The 27,609-nt window shown below is 39.4% G+C and overlaps 1 protein-coding gene across 1 annotated transcript in view; it reads left to right on the top strand.

Annotated features, from left to right (window-relative positions):
* The window catches only part of Ano2 (anoctamin 2), a 331,888-nt gene that overhangs the window by 149,207 nt on the left and 155,072 nt on the right, over positions 1 to 27,609 (top strand). Inside the window, exons 11-14 of the mRNA XM_046424146.1 lie at positions 6,500 to 6,634; positions 12,213 to 12,373; positions 18,113 to 18,195; positions 24,888 to 24,998. Coding sequence (XP_046280102.1) covers positions 6,500 to 6,634; positions 12,213 to 12,373; positions 18,113 to 18,195; positions 24,888 to 24,998 — 490 coding nt within the window. The remainder of the gene's footprint in view (positions 1 to 6,499; positions 6,635 to 12,212; positions 12,374 to 18,112; positions 18,196 to 24,887; positions 24,999 to 27,609) is intronic.

The raw sequence follows: 27,609 nt of genomic DNA, 5'->3' as shown, positions 1-27,609 counted from the left end.
TTATTATTTCCTTCCTTCTGCTTGCTTTGGACTGAATGTACTCCTTTTCCCCCAGTTACAGTATGAGGTTAGATTACGAATTCAAAACTCTCTTATTTTTTAATGTGAGTATTTAATGCTATAAATTTCCCTGTAAACCTGATTTCAGTGCCATCCCACAAATTTTGGTTTGTTATGTTTTCATTTTTACTCATTTGAAAATACTTTTTAATTTACTTGATGGTTTCTTCTTTGATCCATGGGCGGTTTAGAAGGAAACTGTTTAATTTCCAAATATTTGGGAATTTTCCCAGATCTCTTTCTGTTGTCAATTTTTAGTTTAATTTTGTTGTAGTCAGAGAGCAAAATATTTATTGCTTCCATCTTTTTAAACTTCTTAAATTTGTTAAATTGGTTTTATGATTCAAAATGTGGTCTATCTTGGTGCAAATGTATTGAAAAGACTATATTTTCTTCTGTTGCTAAGTGGAGTATTCTTGGTTGAGTTGGTTTGTATGTTTACTTGTTTATATGTTTACTTATTTGCTTAATTACTGAAAGAGAAGTTTAGTGTCTCTACAGATGGTCCCTGACTTAAAATGATTTGACTTAATGGTTTTTTTGAGTTTATGGTTGTGTGAAAATGATATTCATTCAGGGGAAACCACACTTCAAATTTTGAATTTTGATCTTTTCTATAACTAGTTTATTTGACTAAAGAATGTCCTTCAACATTTCTTGTAGTGTAGATTTGCTGGCAATGAATTCTTTTAGCTTTTACTTGATGAAATAGTGTTTGTTTTGTTTCCTTTTTGAAAGATATTTTCTTTATGTATAATATTCTGAAATAATTTTTTTATTCTTTCCATACCTTCCGGCTTGCATAGATTCTGCCAAGAAATTGGCTGCAACTACATGAATTGGCTAGACATTTTCCTCTCTGTTTCTAATACCCCACCCACCTCACTCAGCTTGTTTAAAGATTTTCTTTTTCTATCTCTGATTTTCAAAATTTGACTATGATGCATCTATGTAAGTAGTTCTTTATATTTTATTTATTTTTTGGTGTTTATTATGCTTGGGGTGCTCTGAACTTCTTTGATTCATATTTGTTGCTCTTCATTACTTTTGGAAAAATTTTAGCCACACTGCATTCAAATACTTCTGCTGTCTTTCTCTTATTCTTTGGGGACTCAAATTATATGCATGATAGTACCTTTGATATTGTCCTGATAGCTCTTGATTGCTCTATTATTTTCATTGTCTACTTCTTTTCTCTTTGTGTTTAATTCATCCTTTGTGGTGGAGTCATCTCTAATGTATAAATTATGGCTATTTTGAATTCCTTATCTGGGCAAATATCCAAATGACCTTCAATTTCATTAATTCCCTTATTTCTTGACCACAAGATTTTGTTTTTTTATGTATCTTGTAATTTTTACTGAATGCCAGACACTATATCTGATAGGACAGTAGAACCAAGTAAATAGTATTTATATCTAGAAATATGTATGCCTCTGATTAGGGGAGCTGAATCAGTCTAATCAGAGGTTGAGATGGGTCCAAATTTTGTTGCTGCTAGAGTCACTTTCAGTATATCACAAACTTCAAATTCCTTTAGTAATGGCCTGATACTACTTTATGATTTTCCTGGGCCCTGAAGTTCTAAAAAAATTGTCCTTGTTGTTTATCTTCCATCCTTACCTTTCAGAAGTTGTCCTGCCACTGTGGCGTAGAGGGGACTCTCACCATGTCCCCACTTCTTCCTCAGGAGCAGAGCACTAATTCTTGTTACACCTAAGCCTCAATAATGAGGCTTTCTCAGCATTCATGTTCTCCCTCTACTACTCATAGTCAATTTGTGCTTTTTATTTGTGGGATTTATTGGGTGGAAGAGTTTCTTGCCCTTCTCCCATGGCAGCAGACTTATTTGACAGATTTTCCAGATTTCTCTTGGGGCAGTGGAAACTGCATTCTTTCAACTGTCTAAATCTTAAGTAGAAGTCAGCCCCTGATGGTGGGTAAATAGATTATGACACTGTCCTACTTATCCTCCAGTCCTTCCATCAAAGTATGGGCAAGTATTCCATTTCTCTCCTATGTTTTATATCAGTGGCTCTTGAGAAATGAAGTATATTGCTTCTCTGTAGACTGTACTTTTCCTCACCAGAAATCTATGATCAGTATTTATCTAGAAGGAAATTGCTTTTAATGGCAGAAGGGTAATGGAAATTGAACTCAGGGACACTCAACCACTGAGCCAAATCCTGAGCCCTTTTTGTGTTTATTTATAGACAGGGTCTCACTGAGTTGCTTAGTGCCTCATTGTTGATGAAGCTGGCTTTGAACTTGTGATCCTCCTGCCTCAACCTCTGAAGCCAGTGGGATTACAGTGTGTGCCAATGTGCCAAGCCAGGAAATTGCTTTTTAGAGGTTTAGTGTGATAATTTGTTAAATATAAGCTGGGAATCAAAAGATGTGAATAGGTAGAAAGGAATCACTTTTTCTTAATAACTTATTAACCAGCTGGTGTTCCATTAAGAAGGTGGGCCTGTGCCCTCTGATAGCAGTCCCACCCACATGCACCCCTGTGGAAGACTAGCCAACCATAGACCACCAGATCCAGAAGTAGCTGTCTCTGAGTGCATATCATACAAGAATCCTGTTCACATGTACCTCTGGTGGCATGCCCATTACCACAAACTAGAAGACATGGTAAAAGCTCTACCCATTCTCCCATAGACCTATAAGCAGCCTTGCCTGCCCATTAGGCCAAAGGCAACCTGACCTGTGTGTGGATCTCAACAGCCATACCCATCTGTAGAATAGAAGCCCAGTCCACTTCTAAACCCTTTCAATAGGCCCATCTGCCCATACACTCTTGAAACACTCCTACCCGTGGATCCTGACAGCATATACAATTTTAGATCTTGGCTTAGGTCTTCCCATTTACTGCTAGCTGGCTCACCATGCTGGCTGATGACCTTCCCATAATTTCTTACTTTCATGTTTTATTAAGATCTTTAACTGATAAAACTGTTCAGTAACAACTGGAAAAGTGACTGCTTCTAAAATTCACATCTGCCAACTGAAGGCCACAAGAATCATGCAAATGTGACACTAACAAAGGAGCCCAATAAAGCTCCAGTAAGTGATCCTTTTTAAAATTGAAATACACAATCTGCTTGACAAGTAATTAAAATTAATAATATTAAAGAATCTCACTGAGCGCCAAGAGAACACATATAGACAACTTAAAATCAAAATCAAAACCAGAAGCATGATATTTGAACAAAATGAAAAATTCTACAAAGAAACCATAAAAAATAACCAAACTGAAATTCTGGAACTAAACTATACAGTTACAGAACTGAAAAATTCAAGAGACAGCTTCAGTAGCAGACTCAATAAGCAGAAGAAAGAATCAGTGAACTTAAAGACAAGTCCTTTGAAATTGTCCAATCAGAAGAAGAAAAATTAAATAGAAAAGGAATGAAGAAATCTTAAGGGATTTAAACAGCATCATTAAGTGAACCAATATATGTGTTATGAAAGTTTCAGATAGAGAAGAGAGAGAGAGAGAAGAAGGTGGTTTATTTAAAAAAATAATAGATGAAAACTACCAAAATCTAGGGAGAGAAATGTACTTTCAGGTTCATAAAGCTTCAGTGTACCCAAATAAATTGAACCCAGAAATGTGAGGACCATAGCACCTTACAAATAAATTACTGCAATACAAATAAATTACTCCATTCAAGTGGAGTACTGCAGTGATTAGGTTAAGGCTCTTACTGCCTCTAAACTTTCTTGCATTATCTCACAAATGAGCTTTTGGGGGAACACCTCATATCTAAATCATAATATTCATAGAAACAGAGTGAAGATAAAAATCACATGATAATATAAATAGAAGCAGAAAAATATCTAACAAAATCCAACATTGTTTTTTGATGAAAATTTCAACAAATTAGATTTAGGAGGAATTTACCTAACATAATAGAAGACGTATATGAAAACCACACAGATAATATCATATTTAATGATGAAAAATGAAAGCTTTTCTTCTAAAGTCTGGAATAAAGTAAAGATGCTCACTCTTGCCTCTCCTATTCAATGTGGTACTAGAAATCTTAGCCAGAACAATTAATTAAGAGAAAGAAATGGAAGGAATTCAAATTGGAAATAAAAGATTAAATTTTTTTTCTGCTTTCAAATAACCTGATATTAACTATAGAAAACCCTAAAAATGCCATCCAAAAATCTGGTAGAATAAACAAATTCAGAAAAGTTTCAGCATTCAAAATCAACATATAAAAATCAGTTGCACTTCTATATACTAACAATGACCTATCTAAAAAGAAAATTTAAGGAAAAAAATGTCTCACAAATGCATCAAAAAGAAAAAAATACCTAGTAACAAACTTATTCAAGGAGGTAAAAATTTTTCACACAGAAAACTATTAAAAATGATTTTAAAAGGCAAATATAAAAGGACAGAAATCTTGTGTTCAGGGATTGGAAGAATTAATGTTATTAAAATGTCCATACTACCTAATGTTCAATAAATGGTGTTGGGAAAACTGGATGTCTGCTTGCAAAAGTGTAACAGTGGACAGTTGTCTTATGCCATACAAAAAAGTCAATTCAAAAGACTTAATGTAAAACCTGAAATGATATAACTCTTAGGAGAACATGGGGGAAAAGCTGGTAAACATTGGAAATAGCAATGGTTTCTTGCATATAACATCCAAAGCATATATAACCAAATGTATAAATAGATAAATTTGATTATAGCAAATTGAAAAGCTTCTGTACAAGCAAAGGAAACAATCAAAGAGTGAAAGACAACATAAAGAATGGGAGCATGTATCTGTAAACCATACATCTGGTAAGAGATTTTATCCAAAAATAGAAGATTCCTACAAGTCATTAGTAAAAAAAATAAAAATAAAAAAATGTTTATAGCTTCCTTGTCATTCACAATTGCCAAAATCTAGAAACAGCTCAAGTGTACATCCATAGATATATGAGTAAACAAAAGATCTATACACATACAGTGGAAGACTATTCAGCCTTACAAAAGAAGAAATCCTGCTATTAGTGACAATATGGATGGACTTGGTGGTGGACATTATGCTAAGTGAAATAAAACAGATACAAAGGGACAAATATTGCATGATCTCACCTCTGGGAAGAATTTTAAAATTATCAAACTCATAGAACTAAAGAGTAGAAGAGTGATTTCCAGGGATTGCAAGAAGGGAAAAACAGAAAGACACAGGGTAAAAAGATTTCATTATGGAAAGTACATAAATTCTGAAATTCTTTGTACAACCTAGACCCTGTAGTTAACAATAGTGTATTGTGTAATTAAAATTATCCTAGTAAGGTAAATCTTAGGTTAAGTGTTCATCACACAAAAGAAAAAAATAAAATGAAAAAAAAAGAGCAGAGGCAGAAGGAAACTTGGAGGTGAAGGATACATTTCATAAATGTCTGATTGTGCTCACAGGTATCTCCGCATACCGTACAAGTTAATTATGTATAACTTTTGTACACCAATCATACCTCAGTAAAGAAGTTTCAAAAATAAATAAAAATCACCCATAATCTTATCATCCAAAGAAACCATAACTAATATTTTGTTGAATTTCTTGTAATGATTTTCTGAGGAGTGTGTGTATGTCTGTATGTAAGTATGCATGTCCAAATACACAATTTGTGTGTTTTGTTTCTATAAGTTGATTCCAAGAAGGTGCAGGTGTCTGTAGATTGAAATGATAATGTATTATTAATGTTTGGTAAAAATTGCCAACACTTATGGTATGTGTGGGTAAAATAACTTCATTTTATTTTTGAATGTTCTTATTACTGCATTATAATTATGTATAACAGTGAGACTCATTTTCAATAATCATACATGTATGAACTATTATATGGAGTTTCCAGTACTTCCTTTTTCCTTCCTCTCCTTCATCCTCCCATTCTTCTTCCTCTACCCAATTGGTATTCCTTCTATTTATCTATCAGTTTTAACATGGCACATTATAGATATGCATAAAGGTAGAATTCACTATGAAACATTTATATATGATAGCATAATTTGACCTACTTCATTCTACGGTTCCTCTCTTTTCCCATCAAAACAATAATACGAGATAACTTCAACATATCTCTCCCACCAGTAGAGAGGTAATCCAAACATAAAATAAGTACAGTATATTTCTAGTTTGCTGGTAAGGTTGGATTTTTTCTTGCAGCCCTCTGTTTCACATGAACAGCTAAGACAGGTGTCTGTATGTGATTCCAATGGAATACAGTTAATTTCAGAGAAGACAGACCAGTTGTTGATTCTTTGCATCAAAGTGCACCCTTTCCCATGTAACCTACATCCTTTTGTGTTTATTACAAGAACTAATGAGTATTTGCACTGACCACTGCTAGACATAGAACAAATACAAATAAGGAAAATATATGATGTTCTTAATATGTATTTCCTTTTCCTTTCTTTTTTTCCTAGAAAATATTTTGGAGAAAAAATTGGGCTGTATTTTGCCTGGCTGGGGTTATATACATCATTCCTCATCCCATCTTCGGTAATTGGGGTGATTGTCTTTCTTTATGGATGTGCAACTATCGAAGAAGATATTCCCAGGTAAGACAGTTTTAAAGAAAAAGGCTCAGTTCTCACATGTTGTTGTTTTTTTTTTTTTTTAGCCCATTTATTTATTTATTTATTTATTTATTTTTTATTTGTTGTTCAAAACATTGGTAGTTTGGAGTTTCCTCCAGTTGCAAGTACATTTCACATGCTTCCTTCTCTTACCACACAGGTAACTTCTCTCCAGAGAGATTAGGGAGCTATGGATTCTGGGAATGGCTTCAGAGCCGTGCTGGGCTTGACCCTCTTCCTTTCCTAGTGGACCTTTTCCCCAGTGCCAGGGTCTGGGCAGGTCAATATTACCAGATGGGAGGAAAATGCCAGAGAAATGATTTTTTTCCTCTTCTTGACTTTTTTCTCTAGTTTCTCATAAGACCTAAGGTAGGGTGTGTAGAGTAGCAATGGATAGAAATCACATATCTGTGTGGTCAAACACTGTTGGAATAAAATGTGTGAAGAAACAGGATCTTCTAAAACCGAGGAAGGTTAGTGGATGGTTCAGGAATCAGAAACTGCAGGAAGTGACAGAACCCATGGAGAGGCTCTTGCAGTGCTGGGATAGACCAAAGAATGGTCCTTGTAAGAGAGAGAGAGACAACCTACAAAGGAAAGGAGCTCTTTAGGAATGACAGTGTTACATATTAACTGTGTGACTGGATTGTTCACTCTCTGGGTCTTAGTTTTCTGGCTATAAAACAGTAATAATAAAGGCTAACTCATGGTGTTGAAGCTTAAAGGAGACAGTATCTGGCACATAGCCGAGAATCAATAAATAACTATTAAATGAATCAAAATATATGGGAAAAGTACAAGAGACAAAATGCTTAGCTAATTTTTAGAATGTAAATCTCTGGCTATCTTTAGAACTAGCATTGCAAACTGATGAATGGCTAGCATATTATAATATTCTTTTGGTTGCAAATGATAGAAATGCAAGTTGAACTAGATTGAGTAAAAAAAGAGACTTTATTATAAGGGTTCTAGGGTGACTTCAAGGAACCCAGTTGCAGGCTTGTGGATGACCTAAGGATAAACAGGGTCTCCTGTTTATCTCCTGACTCTGGTTCTTTCTAGTATTTATTGGTTTCACTACAGATTTTCTCTATTTAATGTAAACAGTGTTGCTAGTAGGTCATGAATTTTCTAGAGCTTTATACTCAATGGATCTCAAGTGAGAAGGTCCTATTGGCTCAGTTTGTCTTAGGTAGAGGTCCTGGACCAATCAATGGTGGTCATGGGCACAATCCGTCTGTAGCAACGTGCTGTTCTTCCAGTAGCCAGGTAGATAAGAAGGCTGGGGAGATTATGAGTACCTACTATTTTTTTTTGGGGGGGGGATATAGTGGCTGTCCTGAAGGAAGGACCCAGAATTGTACTTGTTGAGGAAAATGTATCCATCAGTAGGCAGGATCCAGATGGTTCTTCTTGCCACTCTCACTCTATAGAAATGGTCTGTAGAATAAAGCTAAATAATTTGGTGTAAGAGACAAGAGCTTGTATATTTTGTGTATAAAACTTTACTATCATCTGTCAAGTATTCTTGATTGGGAGTTCTGGGACCTTTGTGATAAGAGGTTGGTTATTAGGGTTCTAATTGGTTTTAGGGCTACCTTCCCTAGTCCATCTATTATGAAGGAAGAAATAATATTCAAATACCTATCTTTTGCCAGGCATAGTGCTAGATGATTTTTATTTACTAGTTTCTTTGATCCCGTAAGAGATCAGTGTTGTAAAATCTATATGATAATAGTTTTATTCTCACTTAGAGATGGAGAAACTCATGCCCAGTGAGATTACCTAAATTGTCCAAGTCCAACTGCTAATAGTCTTCAGGGATGGGAGGTGAACTTTTTTGCTTCCTGGTTTAAAGTCTTTACCTTTTGCAACAGTGAAGTCTTCAGAAGGCTCAAACCCTCCTTGGCAGCTCAGTAGCTTCACTGGGAGCTTGCCTAGGTATGTCCTCTTGTTTTCTTTGTCTAGTTGTGATTCCTAGATGTCTGGTCTCAGGTTGATCAAAACAGGAAAGCCCCATAGTGTGCACAGGGAAACAAAGCAGTGTGGTGGGTGGGGCGTCCACATGCTGGGTCACATCAGGACTTAGAACTTGTGCCCTGGATCCCCATATGGGAATACATGTGGCGAGCAACCACTGCAGCTGGAAATGGCCACGGTCTGCACATGCTACAAAGTTATATATCTAGCTAGAGGCACGCACACCACACATTCACACCACTAACATATGTGCAGGGATATACACATGTAAAATGCAGTTGTTATCATTGCTGACATGTTGTGCCCCTTAGAGCATGTCATATTCTACCACCTATGAAGAGCAACCCACGGGTGGGTTGTGGAATCAATTCGATGGGTTATTTTTTAAATGAACTATGATGAGATAGGATAGTATTACATTATTATTCATTACAAGCAGGAAGGACAAATGTTTATTGAGATAAATTTCAGCGATATAAGTGTGAGGGTCAAGGGTGAATGTATTTGCATACTGGAGTCTTATGTTTTTTAAACTGTAAATAACAGTAAAGAAAGTTTGAAATTGACTAATATAAAATTGAAATTTGGGTGTTGTTTTTCAGACTCAGGATAGAGTGTGGTAAATTGGGAAGGATGAAAATAATAGAAAAAATAAGTATTTTATATATAAGTGTTTTTTTTTAAAAAAGGACTGCTCTTTAAACATAATTGCATATCTATCAAGAGCCCAAGATTTATGGGCCTGATGGAAACACACAAAATGCCACTCTTCATCAACAGAGGAATATTCACTAAATCCCAATATTGAATCTAAATAAATTCATATTCTTTATGGGTCTGTGTCTATCAGCCCAGTCACTCCTAAGTGTGATTAAAAACTTGCACTATTTTTGGGATTGTTTTAGATTTTATGTGATATTAAATGCACCCTTTATTCCACACTAATAACTTTGATATGAGAGATATATTCAAAAGTTGGTAAGTAATAATTCCATGTGCATGTGATACATCTATAGAACTTTACTTACCAAGGGACTGATTTCATTTGTTAAGCACTTACTTCCATGGATAGGGAAGATTGGAACATTTTTTGGAAAAGCTGATTAATCCAAACCATATTGGAGAAAAAAACGTTGTTACTTTAGGCCTGAGACCTTAATAGCAGATGTTTTGTCTGAATAATTGCCTCTTTGTACCTTCCTACTTTGTGCTAGCAAGTTCTGCCTTACCCAACTTGTGAGCAGTGATTCACTCTTAAGAACCCCAATTGCTTTAGGGTCTTGGTTCAACTGATTGTCAGATCATTTATCAACCTTCCTATGCTTTCTAAAGAAAATGATGGGTTGAAAAAATATGCCATTAGATTTATGGCCACCATTACTTCTCACTGGAGATCTGAATTTTTCATATAGCTAGTGAGTAACTCAGACATGATTTCAATTCTTGGTGAACTTCCTCATTCCTCAACTTGTCCAGAGGCAGCCTCTTTCAGGGGATACAAAGTCATTTTAATGTCATTTTGAGACAGAACGTCTCTAGAATTTTGTTAAAATCGCTTGTATCAAAAAATACATAGCAAGCATTCCGACTTCAAATTTAGATGAATAGAGAATAATCCATGCTACTTTGGCTGCTATTTTGTACAAGTGATTGATAGCTGCCTGCACTCTAATTAAAAAAAAACAATAATTTACACACCACTTATGTTTCAAAGTGCTTTGCACCAAGTTGGTTGCTAATACTTTCTTCATTCTTGACCTTTTAGCATTGACTAGATTTAACTAAGATTAGTTTAACTAGGATTATCTGTCTTCCCAGTCCTGGCTTAAAAAACTCTGAACAAAGTGAAGTCCTTACTTGAAGGGCAGCACTGAGACATGGCTTAAAAACAAAGCTTTTTACAAGAACTTATATGGACAAACTATTTTCTTTATAAATCTGTTTTCTAAGAGGACATTTTCTTTTCTGAAAGTAGCAATTCCTTCTCATCCACCTTGTGAACATTTGCCTGACTCAGAAGACTAAAATAGACCTTGTTCTGTACTTGCCAATAAGAACGTGCCCAGGTGAAACTAGCACAGCTGAACTTATTACTAAGATATTACCATTTAATATTTTCAATGTGAATGAGTCATTTTTATTGACACTTGCCAGTGGAGGGCTTAGCAGCAAGTCAGTGGAGGAACTAGGATTTATCCTCAGAGACCTAGAGTTTCCATTCTCTCACACAGAAGGCCTTTCCCTGATGGGGACTTAATAGCTCATTAAAAACAGAAGCCTAGAAGCTGGAACTTGACAGAAAGTGACAGTTCTCAGTAAATCTCTCTCTTCAACTTCTTAATGATGGGGAAATGGACACAGTGTTCCTCAACTTTACAGGTTTCATGGAGGCCCTTCTTTGAACAGGGCACCAGCTACCCCATGGGACAGTGGACTCCCCCTTGTCAGCCATGCTCTGCAGCGCCCTCTGCCGCCTCTTTCTATAGAAAACAGAACTGTGGTTTTCAGCCCAGGATACCCTGCCTCCCCATCACCATGGTTCCAGCTGCTCTGTGGGAACAGGCAAAGTCTTGTTTTCATGAACTCTTGAGTTCTCCACCCTCTCCCCACCAAAACCATGAGCTTAACAATCCACTTGTTACACACTAAAGTGATGAGTTCATTCATTTTCCTGCCACGATGTGGTTTGAAGGGATACTGAGGAAGCCTGACAGTGCTGGTAATTCTTTGAATCTTATTTGTAAGTTTTTATATGAACCCAAATTTGTTGGATTCACCTAATAACCTAATAAATGAATGGAATTTCATATATACTCGTCCACCCATTAAGTAGAAGTGTCCTTGGAATGGGGTAGAATATGGGCACTTGATATTTTCTGGCTCATGCTTCTTTCCCAAGTACCAGAGGATCTAGACTTTGGAAGAATTTTTCTTTCTCCCTAATCCTATTTCATGGTAATGATAATTCTTATTAGATTGAGGTTATTAATCTCTATTCTACAAATGGCCATGCAGTGAATGTTCTTAGAAAAGGGCTTCCAACCCAGCTTTATTACATTTGTTTCCCATGGATTTTTTTAGAGCTTGTGCTGGTCCAACCATACATACTTGTTTGATTCTACTTGTGACCCATTCCACACATCTGTGAGTCATTCAGTAGGGTTTAAGAAGAAGGCACATATTTGAAGAATGGGTGATGAAATCCAGTTTCAGGCAGGTGATTAATTCACAATTGTTGATGCTTGCTACCAACCTCACAAACTCAACACGTTTTGAATGAACTTTCTAGGGTATCATTCAAAGCCCAATATCTCTGACATGCAGTCACTAACTTTCTGGGATACATCTAGTGACAGGGAGTTCCATACCTTAAAAGATGGACCATTTGTCTCTGTTTTTTTTGACAAAATATGAGTAACACTCTCAGATGAACAATCCAATCCTAACTTTTTTGATATTATTTACTTATGGACATGATAAACTCAACCACAGATTTGGAAATGGGAGATCTTTTGAGAGTAACTTGCCTATAATTGGGCCCTACCTGAGCTCCATCTGACCCAGCATCTGTCCACTGCAGCAAAGAGATGTGTGACCAGCAGAATGCCTTTACCATGTGTCCCCTGTGTGACAAGTCCTGTGACTACTGGAACCTCAGCTCAGCCTGTGGGACTGCACGGGCCAGCCACCTGTTTGACAACCCTGCCACCGTTGTCTTCTCCATCTTCATGGCTCTGTGGGGTAAGTGGGTCATTATGTAGCTTATATGGGGACTCTCTGTAGAGCTATCAAACTCTAAAACATGGCCATTCAGTGAATGTTCTTAGAAAAGGGCTTCCGATTCATAGTCTTCAGTTTGCTCTCTTTAGTAGATTTTTTTTTCATATCTCAAGAAGCTTTTTAAGGACAATTCCTTTCTCTTCTTTACTCATTCATATAAACAGAAAATAAAAAATATCCTTCATGACCTTATCTGTTTTCTCTTAGATACAGTAATGTCAACCCCATACTGGCCTCATGTATGATTTCATGATTTGAAAGCACCTATCATACCCATGGGATCCTCTAGGCACATTTCCTTAGTCATGTAAAATCATAGATGTTGTGCTGTGTAAGACAGAGAGTAGTGCTGTAACCCCCGTGGTTGGAGAGTTAGCTGGTGGTAAAAGTGGGCTAAGATCTGGCCTCCTGACCCCAGGCTCAATGCTATATTTAGGACACCATGAATATAGACTGTAGAGATTTTATTGAGTACCAGAGTGGTGTTTTCTGTATTTCCACCAGAGAGATTTGAGAAGGAAAGAACAAATAGTTTCTTCACTTTCCTCCTCCTCTTTTCCTCCCAAGAGTATCAGGGTAACAAACTTGCTCTGAGCCACACTTATCAGATCATGAAAACACACACACCCACCCACACACACACACACACACACTCACACACTCACTCTCTCTCACACACATACACACTCCTAGTCTTAAAAACTAACCTGGAACAACCACCCATGGTAACTAAATGTTTCTAAAATGACACACCCATGTGTATTTTCAAAAGGACGAAGTCAACATGTTTCAGTCCATTTGAGTAGCCACCTGCTCTTTGCTCATCATTGAATGTGCAGGCTCCTAGTGCTCCCACAGGATCACAGACCAGCAGGATCTTGATCCTGCTTTAGAAGCCGCTTGATTTATCACTGCCTCTGCAGGGTCTGGAGGACATGCCAAGATGGGGCCCTGAGTCACACATCCCTAAAAGTGTGAGAAGGAGGAGAGGGAGAGGTCTGTTCTCAGTAGTGCTGGAAGAACAGGAACACAAACTTTCTCCATTCCCTGTGGGGACCTGTACTTGGGTGGAGACAGAACTTAGCTGGAAAAAATCCTGCATGGCTAAGCCACCACAGAAAACTTCCAAGGGGGCACGCTGGTTTCCAGGAAGAACAACAGCTTCCCAAGAGCATATGGGTAGTCAAAAGTAGAAGCAGTAAACAGCAGGAAATGGCCATACAGCTCTGGAATTTTCTATAAGAAGGGTCAGGAGAGCTAAGAGAATTTGGACTTGTTGTCTGGTAGGTCATGGGCAGCTCTGTGTCTCTTCATCAAGCAGGGCATCTTGTAATTACCCTGAGATCCACTTGAACTGATTTGGAACCTGGAATACACATTAGTTTTTTGATATATTACAACCCTAATTCCCAATAATTCATCTTGTGGATATTACCACCACTGAGTAGCTAAAACATAATGACTCTGGGCCCATGATCCCTCAAGAACCTTCCTAGGACACATAATATCTTGTAGAGAATTGTGATTTTCACTTGTACTTTATGGGTTTAAGCCCCAACAAGTGTCTTTTGTATTTCCTCAAAAGCCATGATAAGCAGATGGATACCTCCACCCCTTCTAAGATCCTCAATCATTTACTGCCTCCACCCCTGTAAAATACAAAGATGGTGGGATTGGGCCCAAGCTTCCTGGCTTTGGAGAGGTTTTTATTTTTTTAACAGCCTTGTTGTGTTTTATGTGATTATGTATTTGGTTACAGCAGCCAAGAGCCCTAGGCATGATTGCCTACAAATTACAATTAAAAATTATAGCAATGCTTCTCATTATCATGATTATTATGATTAGTGGTGTTGTGTTGGGTGGGCCTGGGCCAGGGCCCAGGTCTGCCAGGAATAGACTGGGAAGAAGTGGCTCTGTGTAGAGAGAGACTCGAGCTGTCTTGATGGCAGTGAGGATGAAGTTTGTGGAAACTCGGGGTCTTGATGTAACTGGTCTTGGGGATACTCCCATCCTGGTCAGCAGGATAGGAATCTGCAGGAAACTTCAGGCACACCTGCTGCAGTCTGGCTTTAAACTCCAAGAAACTTTAGGGCAGTGAAGCCCTACTGAAGAGGAAGTAGAGAGAGAGGGTTTCTGAAATCTTTTCTGAATAGAGGTTAAGGACACCAAGTTAGAGGTCAGACTGTCCTCAATGGATGTTCCAAATCTTCTCCTCATCATCTTTGGATTCTGTAGCAAGTACATGTTGATCTAATCCTTTGTCACTAAAGTTAGTGCTCTTAAAAAGCTTTGTGTCTTAAAATCAATACTCATAACCAGGGTGCCATGTTATCTTGGGCATGTTAATCTTTGAACATCACTTCTGTAAATGGTGCAAAACAATACCTACTCTTTTGTGCTTTTATGCCAGGTGAATGAGATATATGCACAGCAATTAGCATAATTCTTGGCTTACAGCATGCACCCAGGAGCTGTGAGCTACTCTTCCTGGCATGATGGCCTTCCCTTGCCCCCATGACTCCTCTTCCCATTATTGCTTTGTTCCTCTCGTGTGATCCCACAGTCTGACTTCCTATTCTCATGGAGACCCTACTTGGTCAGCACTCTGAGCCCTGCTGTATGCACACTCTTCTCAGCACCATGAAGAATAATAGGTAAAGGAAAGACTTTCCCCTGATCTCAGAGTGTCTCCAGGCCAATGTCAGTGTCAAGAGGTCAGGTGGCACTCATAAGAAATACTTCAAATACAAGGGAGGAAAACATATATGCTAGTGTATTCTAATGTAGTTGCAAGTAAATAAATGTAGCTTTAAGTCATCACATGGCCAACTAGTACATAGGTGTTTGCCATTCCCAGTTCTGTGCTATGCCCAAGTTAAACATGGACAACCATGAGCCCAGGAAGAGTTGATAGCCCTGATAGAGCACAGCAGACCTGAAATAGCAGACAGCAATCAAGCCCAGCATGCAGTGAGGTCTGTGTAGGTCCCTACCAGGGATGGTGTAGAGCTGGAGGGATGACCTTGGGGAGTATCACATTCCTTCCCTTTCCTTTTGTGCTGTGACCAAAAGGACAGTATGAGTGTGGAGAAAGAGGGGACTTGGACTGACTGGGGATGAGAGGATAGGATAGGAGAAGGGTACATTCTGCACAAATTGGGGTACAGAGGACAGTGAGGAGCTTAGCAGCAATGCGGGCATGAGGTATGTGTTGATAAATAGTGGGAGATTTCAATAGAGGAGTGGGTCAGATTTTCGTGGTCCTGACATCCAGAGAAGACTCAGACCATAAGGAGCCACTGAAAGTTTATGTAGGGGAGTGTTGGCATTCTCCCACTTTTCACTGCCTAAATCCCATTGCTGGCTAAAGCCCAACTCATGCCTCCTCTGACAGCTAACATTCCTCTTTTGCATACCCATAGTTTTCTGTCTGTATCATTCTTAAGTCTCTGTTATTTTTATGCCTTGTATTATAGTTGTTTACAATCTATCTTTATAGACTGCAAACAACTTCAAAGCAAAATCTGTATCAGATTCACCTCATCTCCCCCACAATGTCTAAAACAGTGTTTTGTACATCACAGATACCTTAATTGGGGGTATTATTTTTGCAGGATTAGAAATCCACTCAGGCTTGCTTAAAACACAAATATTTATTGTAAGATAGCAAGAGACAAACTCAAGGATGTAGGAAATAAAATATAGCCAGGCTTCCTGGGAACTGGAGCTGGGGAAGTAATCAGAAACCAGAGCCTTCCCTCCTTTTTCAGGTGCTGTGTGGTTTCTCTCATCTCTGCTTCTCTTTTTGTTTCTTCTTTTCAATATTCTAAAGAGAGACTCTGACTAGTCCATCAGCAGAACCTAGATCAGGTGTTCAATCCTGATAGGACCAGCTTTGACTTTAGGATTGTAGTAGATAGCAAGCTTTGCCTAGAGCATGTTGTGTATGCCCTTGGAAAAGCCATGGGCAAACTTGACAGATGGGTTGGGATGGTAGACGTTCTACAGATCTTTTCTGAACAAATGAAAAAATGAGTGAATGCTACTTATGGAGATTATTCTACATAGATTAAATCTATAGTTGAGTCTCCAGACTCTTGAGTCAGATAGAACTGTTAAGAGGCTGTTACATCATCTCAGAATCAGATGATTATGGCCAATAGAAAGGAAGTGGTGCTGGGGACAGAAAGAAAGAGATGAGGGAGAGAGATGCTGACAAAGGTTCAGGAAGAATCCATGCATAGGCAAGATGAGGCTGGTCAAAAGGCTACAAATCCCTCCATTTTTATTTTCTTCAATCTTCCATCTTCCTTTAATTTTTAAAAATTTATTTATTTATTCTAATTTCTTATATATGACAGCAGAATGCATTTCAACTCATAGTACACATATAGAGCAAAATTTTTCATGTCTCTCCAAAGTAGAGTCACACCATTTGTGTCTTCATACATGTTCTTAGGGTAATGATGTCCATCTCATCCCACCATCTTTCCTACACAATGCTTCCTCCCTTCCCCTCTCTCCCCTTTGCCCTATCTAAAGTTCCTCCATTCCTCCAATGCTCCCCCTGCATCCCCATTATGGATCAGCATCCACATAGAAGAGAACATATTCAGCCTTTGGTTTTTTGAGATTGGTTTACATTGCTTAGCATAATATTCTTCAACTCTATCCATTTACCTGCAAATGCCATGATTTTATTCTCTTTGAATGCTGAATAATATTCTATTATGTATATCTACCAAAGTTACTTTATCCATTCATCTATTGAAGGGCATATAGGTTAGTTTCACAATTTAGCTATTGTGAATTGTGCTGCTACAAACATTGATGTGGCTGTGTCCCTGTATATGTTGTTTTTAAGTCCTTTGGGTATAAACTGAGGAATGGGATATCTGGGTCAAATGGTGGTTCCAGTTCAAGTTTTCCAAGGAATCTCCATACTTTTCTCCAGATAGATTGCACCAATTTGCAGTCTGACCAGCAATGTATATACGTGCCTTTTTCCCATTTCCTCACCAACACTTATTGTTGTTCATATTCTTAATAGCTGCCATTCTTCCAGGAGTGAGATGAAATCTAGAGTAATTTTGATTTGTGTTCTCTAATTTCTAGAGATGTTGAACATTTTTTCATATATTTGTTGATTGTATATCATCTTCTGAGAAGGATCAGTTCATTTCCTTGGGCCATTTACTGATTGGGTTATTTGATTTTTTTTTGGTGTTACATCTTTTCTTAATTTTGTAGGATCAAATCTAATCCTTTCCTCATAACTTAGAAGTAGGGAAAGAGGTGTGTATGAATGTGTTCCTTTAATGTAGCCACACACTGTATAATGATGTTTTGGTCAACAAAGGACCACTTATACAATGGTGGGCACATAAGATTGTATCATCTAGTGACACCATAGCTGTTTGTGTACATACACCCTATGATGTTCATACACTGATACAATTGCCTAATGCATACTTCTCAGAATGTTTCCCCTTCTTGTTAAGTGACACATGACTGTGTATCTACATACCATTCAAGGATTTGGAATATTTTAAGAAGCTCAGCTAGAAGTGAGCTAAAATTTAAAGAAAGCTTATAAATGTGAAATCTATATAATGTATTCCCTCCTTTTACTGGTGAAAGTGAAAAGGCTACTCAGAATCCACCCTTCAAAAATAATTGAATTTTTTCCTTCTTTTTAAGCTACCATGTTTCTGGAAAACTGGAAGAGACTACAGATGCGACTAGGCTATTTCTGGGACCTGACTGGTATAGAAGAGGAAGAAGTGAGTTCCCTTGTGTACTTCTCTGGGCCCTTGCTTTGCTTTGACCCTGGAAATAGACTATCTTCTGTAGGATAGCCATGGATGTTTGCTGTCTCATCAGCCAGCCCTAGCTGGGTCAAACAGTGGCTGCTTTTGCAGCGTGGCTATATGGGCTAGAGCATGGTTGATAGGCATTGAGGCTGAAGGTTCAAGGGTTCCTTCTTCCTTCAAGCTGTAAGACATGGGCTAATGGATAGTCATATGTACCAGGACCCTACTCTGGGAAAAGAGATGGCATAAGATGCAAGAAGCAAGAGGCAGACTTGAGAGCATGAAGCCAGAGAATAGGAATCACTCCTATGTAGCCCAGAGCAGGAGTGTGTCAGAATGCCTCTGTGGGCCTACTGAGGGCCACTGGAGAGGCATGGATGCCAGACCATTGATACCTGAGGACAAAGAAAGACCTCTTAACTACTATGGTGTGAGGTGGAACTCTGTGTGTGAAACTGGAAGGTGAGCTTGAGGGTAAAGGATAGATTCTTCTAGAATTGAGTCTTCTGGGAAGATGATTTTTAAAAATGTTTTTATTAGTGCATTCGAGTTATACTAATAGTGGGGTTCCTTTTGACATTGCCATACATGCATGGAATATAATTTGCTCCGTGAATTTCAATCCCCAGTACTTCAACTTTCTCTCCCTTCTTCCTTAAGAGGTAAAGTGTTCCCCTTCCATCACTCCCACCTCTACTCCCTTCCCCTTCCCTTTATTTCTATCTATCTATCTATCTATCTATCTATCTCATTTTAATGAGTGCTTTATAGATATAGATGAAGGTAGACTCCACTGTGGTATATTCATATATGTATGCAGCATAATCTGGTGACTTTTATTCTGCAGTTCCTCCTTTCCAGTCCTTCCTCCCTGCTCCTCAATCCCCTTCTTCTACTCCACTGATTCTTCTATTTTTATGGATTCCCCTCAACCACCCTGCTTCTTCCCCCAGATTTAGTTCAAGTTTCCACATTTGGGAGAAATGGGAGAAAACACTGGATCCTTTACTTTCTGTGTCTGTCATATTTCACTTAGCATGATGTTCTCCAGTTCCATTCAATGGCAGATGTTGTCATTTCATTCATCTTTATGGCTGAGTAAAAATCCATTGTGTGTATAGACCACAGTCTCTTTATACATTTGTCTGTTGATGGGCTTCTGTGCTGGTTCCATAATTTGGCTATTGTGAATTGTGCTGCTATAAATATTGATGTGTCTATGTCATGATAGTATGCTGATTTTATTTATTTTGGAAGAGGATATTTAAAGGACATCAACAAATCAGCCTTTTCTTGCAGCTCTTTTGAGAGCTAGTGCCCTAGTCTTGATGCTGGTGAGGTGATGATGGACAGTGTGTCATGGTTGCTCATGGTTATCCTCCTTCCTCAGACAGCAACCTCACTTAGCTTTCTATTCCCTCTTCTTTCCCTTCCAAGCTCAGTTAGCTCCCTCTGTGGTGACCATTACAACTTTCAAGAGCTACTGATATCACATGCCACCATGGGCAGGAAAGCAAATATGAATATTGGAGTGGAACTTCCAATACTGTGGATATTATGGACGAAGTGCTAGGAACTGTGTCTAGAGGACTAGGAAGCACTTTGAGTTACCTGAGTCCTCGCTTGCAAAGGCTGGCTATGAGCCATAGGTGGCTGCATGGAGAGTGAGTCTTTTCCTCACTAACTGATGTTCTCTGCCTTGAACTGGGGACCACTGGCTTTGTGGTCCTGATGTTTTATAAGCAAGAAAAATGAAACCTCCAATTTAGTATTGTTTCCATGCCTCTGTATTCCCAAGTCTAGTGTATTTCGTTTCTTCTCTTTAATGCTCTAATTAGTCCCAGTTGCCTTTGAACAGATGAGCTGAGAAATAGTAGGGCCTGCAGGGCAGTTGCATGGAATGAAATCTGCAATAATGTAGATTTTCTTCAGTTAAAATTGGTTTTCAATTGATTGAACCCCATCCACCCATCCTATATGTTAAGCATAGGCCCTGAAATTAACACCATCATGGATTCTGTGACAAAAAAGAATGTTCATGTGGATTCTGCCTTTAGAGAGCGATTCAAATTAGTCAGGAATATAAGCAAGAGAATAATAAAGCAATTTCATTTCTCAGAGATAAATGCCTGAACTGGTTCTCCCAATAGAAAGAGTTACAGAAATTAGTTTGGTGTGGGTTATCTAGTGGGGACATAATTGTCCTCTTGGTCCCATTTTATTCAGCTAAAATGTGTCAAGATATACAGAGAGGGTGGGTGGGGAGGGAGAAGGAGGGAATGTGGTTTATCGTGTGGGGAGGTAAACAGGGAATAGGTCTTACTCTCCTTATTCTAGGGAGTAGGATGTCTTCAAGGAACAGAAGAAATACCCTGGGATCCAAGTCTGTGTGGGCTAGAGATAAGCTAAGTGTGTCTGCTAAGTAGAGCTGAAGAAGCCAGAACATCTCCCTGTTAAAGAAGAAAAGTAGACATACTTGCACACAAAGAAGCATCAGTTATGACTCAATGTCCTGAAATCTCTGTAACAGGTTCCTGGCAGGAGTGGAATTATAATTCATTTTTTCCGTATAGCCAGATTTCCTGTTTTTCTGTTTAACCCAATGATCCATGGTAAGTTCAGGTAGGTGACTAAGGAACTCTTGTGTAGGCTGAGGGGCCTGACCACAACTGGGTTTATCTGTTTCTTTATTTGGGGCCTAATGTTCCTAATGGGATCTCTATGTGAGGTTCCTGCTGGTTGGTTCAGCATGCTTGGTGTAGCCCACAAGTGGACAGCCCAGGGTCAACATGAGAGAGGAATGGAGGTCAATCTTTTTTCTGTTAATGCATTTCTATTTTGGACTATAATATCAAGCACACCTAAAAATCCAGTCCAATTTTGAGCATATCCATTAAGTACCTGCTATGCATCAGATTTTGGTATGGGGTATGAAACTACCTTAGGAACAATCTCTTTGATCTCCAAAGGGTTGCATCCCTATATCTGGTCTATAAATATTTAGAATAGAATGGAAAATATGTGGGAGAATTTCCTTCTGGCTAATGTAAAAAGAGAAAATGCTTTTTTTTTTTAAAGCAGAGTTTTGAAAACTGGTTGAATTTTAATGGGCAGCAAAGGGAAAGGGGGGCACCCATGAGGAGACAACAGCAAGCAGGAGCCCAGGAAAACTAGGGGTATAGATCAGAAAAAGCAAGATCACTAGAAAAGTCCTGTTGGCTGCAGGAGACAGGGATTTGGATGCAGTAAGGAACAAAGGAACACGTATGTGCTTTGGCCAGGCTGGTGACCAGGTCAGGGTGGGCACTGACTTCTTATCATCAACTGTAGGCCATGGGAAGGGATGAAAGGCAGGCTAGGAAAGGTATGTGTGACTTATATCTGATTCCTAGAACTTATATGAAGCATTGTATGTCGAAGTGCACACATCCAAATGTGGGACAAAAGAAAGGCAGATAACATTGGGTGTTGGGGAGAGGAAGGCAAGTGTCCTGAAAAGCCATGGTTAGAAGCTTTTTCTATTTTAGTTATATTCCTTTTTTCAGTACCAGAAATACTCCCAAGCCTAGCTATTTGGAACTCAAGGTGTTATTCCTCCCTGTGGTATTCACTAGCACTTTCCTACTCGGAAGAAGAAGAGTGCTAAACACACATAGACCAAAGCCCATTCTTCATCTTTGGTCCTTCTCCCATGGGTGTCCCCAGCATATTGCACTCCCCATCCCCCACCAGAGAAGTGGAACAAGCACATTGGCTTAAGTCCATCTGGTCAACCTGAGTGCAGACAGAAGATGGAGATTGCTTTCTTATGAGAGAAGAGAAAGAGGCAAGCAGCCAGGCCCCAGAGCCCACTCACTGACCCAGTACAGTCCCAATGTTAGGATGTTTTTATGGACATCACCAAGGGACTTGTTGAAGGACTCCTTTGGACCCTGGATGACCTCGTTGTAGGGAGGCCTCTCATGCCTGCCCATCCCTCTCTATCCCACCCCTCACCTATCACATGGAGCTGTAGATATCTTCAGTGGCTTCCCATTGCCTACCTTCCTGGTTAGAGCTTGTGTCGTTGTCCTCCTTGCTGAGAACTTCCAGCCACACAGGCCTCCATCCTGTCCCAAGTTCATTCCTGCTGTTTCAGCTGCATGGAATGCATTTCCCCCAGTGTCCACACGGCCTTTTCTCTCAGGAAGCATTACCCTCCTCAGCTTGGCCTCCCCTGACTCCCCGGTCTGCTTCTTTCTTCTGTTGTTCTTATTCTCTTATCCCCATCAGCTAGTTTATCCTTTCTGGCACAGCTTTCTTTCTGTTTCCTCTACTTGAAGATGAGCTGTATGGTAGGAGGGGCTGGCTGTATAGGGTCAATGCAGTAGTGTAGCCAGTGCCTCGAAAAGAACTCAGAGTGTAGTAGGTGCTTGATAACTCCTTGTTGAGGACATTTGTTGAAGCATCTTTAGATTTACCTCTTCAGATCAGCCAAAGGTGGTTGGTTCTGAGATGGCCTGAGTTCTTTCACCAGATGGAAATAGTTCCCAGTAGTTGGTGGGAAGGATTATGTATTTGTGATAAGTTGACATCAGATTACCCACCCAGGGAGGTTGTGTTTGGGGATGGTTAGGTTAATCTGCCCTTGGCTGGATGTGTCAAAAAAGTCCTTACAGGCTTAGATTCTGCTTTTATCAGGAGTTTTTGAAGGATTTTAAAACCTCATCAGAGCTGCTTGACAGCAAATGGGGAGATCCTTGCCTAATCTACCTCAGCAGATTGAAGGACACCTTGGCTCTGCTTTGAGTTTCAGACTCTTGTCCATGTGCTGAAAAGCTGGACTTGTTCTAAATAGATAGGAGAGATCTGAACTGGTCCCTAGCATGGGGTGAGGTGGGCCACAGCTACAACTGTATCCCTCTATAATAACTAGAGGGATACAAGGAAACTCTGTGTGGTATCATAGCATGTTTTGGAAAACCAGAGACTGGTGGGAAACATCCTATCAGTCAATCAGGAGTTTAAATTAAAATCTTTCATTGGAATAATGTAGGAAAGAAAGTGACCAGATTTTAGGGCCCAAGGAGGAAAACTTCAAACCAAATATCTTTATAGCATTTCTCAGAGATTTATAATTTACTTATTGTGTCTCTTGGAAAGATAATACATTGAGCGGTATTTTCCAATATTTTGGATGCTAAAATCACTTTTTACCTAAAACTCTTTTGGAACACACCTTGGAAAATGCTGTGTGGGAGAATGGATGAAGGTGAGAGACAGAATCCAATGAACTTCACCAGCATTTCAAGAATTCTGTGTTTTCCGCATGGTACCAGTTTGTGAGAAACACAACATGATACAGAGCAGGTAGCCAACCCTTATGTTAGGATAAGAAGATGCTTGCAAGCCAAACAGCTAGGAAATAAGAGACAAATATGTAATCTATAGCTACAGTGTGTGGCGTAAGTTATAAAACTCAAGGAATTTGGAAAGGGAGGAGACCCTGGCTAGCCTGTAGGTATGTTGCAACAGTCAAGAGAAGGGCTCCTGGAAGGGGTGGGACTGACCAACCCTGGAAGACTGGTTGAGATGGAGGACCCTCTAAAGCCTGTGAACAGCGTCACCTACTGTCCTGTCATACTTATTAGTTACATGGTTTCTCTAACATCATGGCTTGACTTGGGAAAACCAGAGACAGGTCAGGAGCCTATATTGTTGACCTCTGGAATCTCTGACATGCAGGCAGTGATAAGAAAATGTGTGTTCTCTGAATAGCCAAGTCCACTGAGAGCCAGCGCCCGAATCCCTAGGAGTAAATGAGGCAGGAACGTGAAGTCCTCATACCTCTTGATATTTGTCCTGGAACTAGAAGCTAAAGGGAAGGCCTGCCAGCGAGGTCAGGTGTCCACTGTTAAATTCCCTTTGAAGTGACTCATGCATCTTCCTGCCCCAGCATCTGCATTGATTTGGTTTGATCATGGTTCTCTTGATGAGTTAGGTGCTCTTTCGTATGCCTGGTGACTCACTATGCAGGTCTGTATGGCTGAATGGCCCAGCGGTGTCTCTTGAGCATTGATGTACTTGCCAATGAGTTACTCACCTATGCCGTGCAGGAAACAGGTTCAGGCAAGTGAGTTTTAAGATTCCCTGTGGTCACTGTTGACTTTGATGTTTATTAGTTGCCATTTTAGCTTACAGAATAATGGAATGGGGAAGAAGTGTTGTTGTTGCCCTAACTCCCAGCTGTGGGGGCACATCTGTTTCTCCAGCTGGGATTTGACTCCTCGGAAGTTTGAGGTCTGAGGATAGTTAGTGGGATGACCAGGTGTATGCCTCTGCCTTTGTCAAACTGCTATGCAAAGCACATGGCTTCTCTTTGCGTCAGCTGCCCAGTTAACATTTCCTCTCTCCTTTCTCAACACCGGTGCCATTCCCAGGACCGTGCCCAGGTTTGGTTTTCAGTGTGACAAAAAGTGTCATGTGTCCCCTCTCACCCTGTGTCTTCCACATTGTGTTCCTGGTCTAGACTTTTTGTGATTGTGTGTGGTGTGGCAGTTCATGTACAGTAACATCCAATCCTAAACCCTGACTTTGATGTACTCCATGTGTCTGCCTATAACCCGGAGGCCAAGGTCATCGTTCTTCCTGTTTACTAACTGCTCTCTGACTCTTTGGTTTAGGAACACTCCCGGCCTGAGTATGAAACCAAAGTTCGAGAAAAAATGCTAAAGGAGAGCGACAAGTCGGTCGTGCAGAAATTGGAAACAAATATGACTGAGAATGAGGATGAGGTAAGATGCTGTGCTGATTGCTCATTGTCCTCTTTATCTGTTAAGATCCTGTTGTCATGGTATCTGGACTGTCTTAGTGAAGGGAGACTGGGCTGTGAGAGGGAGTTATGCGGGACTGGATCAAGTGAGAGCCTGGCATCTCCCCTCATCCTGCAGCGGGAACTCTTGGGTAGCAGGCTCTCTCTATGACTGGATCCGTTTCTTTCCTGGTGGTTCTTACTGTCTGGTCAATACCCATTGCATAACTAGCTCTGGGGTCATCAGGGTGTGCGGGATGTTTAGGAAAGGCACCTCTTCTGGAGAACTGACAAAGAGGTCAGGTTGGGGGAGAAAGAACGTCTCCAGCCTGGTTCCTCTGGGTACCATCACCACTAACAAGCCCCACACCGGCAGTTAGCCCTTACAGAAGGCTTGCTGTAGGCCAGGCACTATTCTAAGGGTACTATATTATCTTATTTATTTTCACAGTAAATCCATGAGGCTTGTAATTGTTATGTAAATGAAAAATAATGGAAAAAACGTATGTCTACAGATTAAGTCATTTTCCAGAGGTCACACAGCCAGTAAAAGGTTCTAACCTGGGTCTATGCATCCAACCAGTAGTCACACTGGAGGGGGAAATCAAAGGATGAAGCAAGAAATGGCTCTTAAGGCTAACAGAAGCAAATTCATGCTTGTATTTGGTTGAGGTTTTTTCATAATGTTCCTTACATTTCATTTTTCTGGGTGGGCTTCCAAAAGTAGGAATGTGATGGTGAGCATGTCTTCAGAGTCACATTTCTGAGCTTTGAAATTTGCTGTGATCTGTAAGTACTCTTGGTGTGCAAGTGTATGTGGGGAATACTCTTTGGTAGTACCTGTCTCTGAGTGCCACCCTCCTTTGAAATCTAAAGAGTATGTGTGTGGTTTTGTCTTTCTTCAATCTGATTTCTGAAAAAAAGTTAAGATCAAAAAATCTGTTTGTTTTTTACATATGTCTTTTCCCCATCTTGGATTTGAATTCAAATTTCGTTTTATTTTGCATCCTTTCAGTTGGAACCATTCATTTTGATGTGCAAATTTATGCAAGTAACAAAACAGAAGTGTGTAGTGTTTTTGAGCCCAGAATACCAGCATTTTTCAAAACAAAACAAAACAGGAAATAGAGAGGGTGGACCTCTGAGTTATTTTTTTTCCTAGACAAAGAACACATCCAAGTCCACCAATTATTCAGGGAAATAATGAATTCATACTCAGGAAAGACTAATCATCACAGCTGCCTTCATCAGAAAGCAAGCGTTCTGTGTTCTGTCAGCTTCGGCAACCCCATGCAACCTTCTTCCTCCACCAAAGAGCAATATACAATGGATAATTTTATGGAAATCACATGTAACTTTTATTGACCACTGACTCATTTAATTTTAATTCCATCGACGGGAATGCCAAAGAGCTGGAATTGCGTACATGGTTCTAATATAAACATTGCTTGGATATATATGCATGATAGGTCAAATAACTTTCAGGAAACATGAATAATTAAAAAACATCTGAATGCATTATGAATGATACATATGTTTATGTTTTAGCATTCAACATCTATTTTCATTACACTATTGAGAATGCAAAGCTCAAAGCATCTAATGCCTTATAGGCCCTGGGAGGAAATGACCTTCCCAATGAGCAGCAGTGTAAGATAAAAATGGCCTAGAATTTCATCATCAGGATCCTTCTTGCATTTCCGCCATTCTTTGATTATTGTAAATGCCTCTGTTCTTGCTGTAAACCTAGCCATTGATGGGAGATAACAACGGAGCACAAATTGCAGCTGTCTGGTGAAGGGAAGCAGGTTTCACCTGGGGGACAAGTTGTGGTCAGTGCCCACTGCATAGCAGGGTTCTGGGGCACCCTGGTGTGTGTGACATTTAGGAAAGGCACCTCTTCTGGTGTACAGACAGGGGTTAGGGATCTAAGTCTAGCTGGTCGCCTTGGATGTACTTCTTTCGTCCTTTGAGAGTCACCTACATTCTGCCTTCATTGTAACCCTGGGGCTGCATGTATTTCCTGCTCTCTTACTTTTCTTCCTGTTGAGTGTAAAAAGCTACCATTAAACCCCAGATTGGTAGAGGAACTTCCCCAAGACCACACAGCTAGTTGTGGGGAGGCATGTGGTAATCAAATCCAGTTCTGCTTAATCCCCAAGGACTATTGCTGTCTTTTTTTTTTAATTTTAAAGATATCAAGTTCATTTATTTTTAAAATATTTTATTGAGATTTGATTCTATACTCTTAAAATCCACCCATTTAAAATATACAATTCAGTGGTATTTTGTTTATTCATTGATGTGTCCAACTGTCCCCACAATCTAAATTTAAAATCCCCCTCCTCCAAAATTGTGTACCCTATAGTTTCCAAACCCTGAGCAACAACTAATCTACTTTCTGTCTCTGTAGATTGGCTTATTCTGGATTGTCATGTAAATAATGAAATCGTTTGGTATGTGGCCTTTAGCTTTTTTTCACTTAGGACAGCTTTATATCCATGTCATGGCATATAGAAGTACTTCATTTATTCTTCTTTCTTGACTAGTAATATTCCATTTTTGGATTTGCCTCCTTTTATTTATCCATTTAT

Source organism: Marmota monax, unplaced genomic scaffold, assembly GCF_021218885.2.
Source record: "Marmota monax isolate L192 unplaced genomic scaffold, Marmota_monax_Labrador192_F-V1.1 WCK01_AAM20220418_F8-fsc00186, whole genome shotgun sequence".
Taxonomy (NCBI): Eukaryota; Metazoa; Chordata; class Mammalia; order Rodentia; family Sciuridae; genus Marmota; species Marmota monax.
This window is presented reverse-complemented; position numbering and strand designations above follow the sequence as displayed.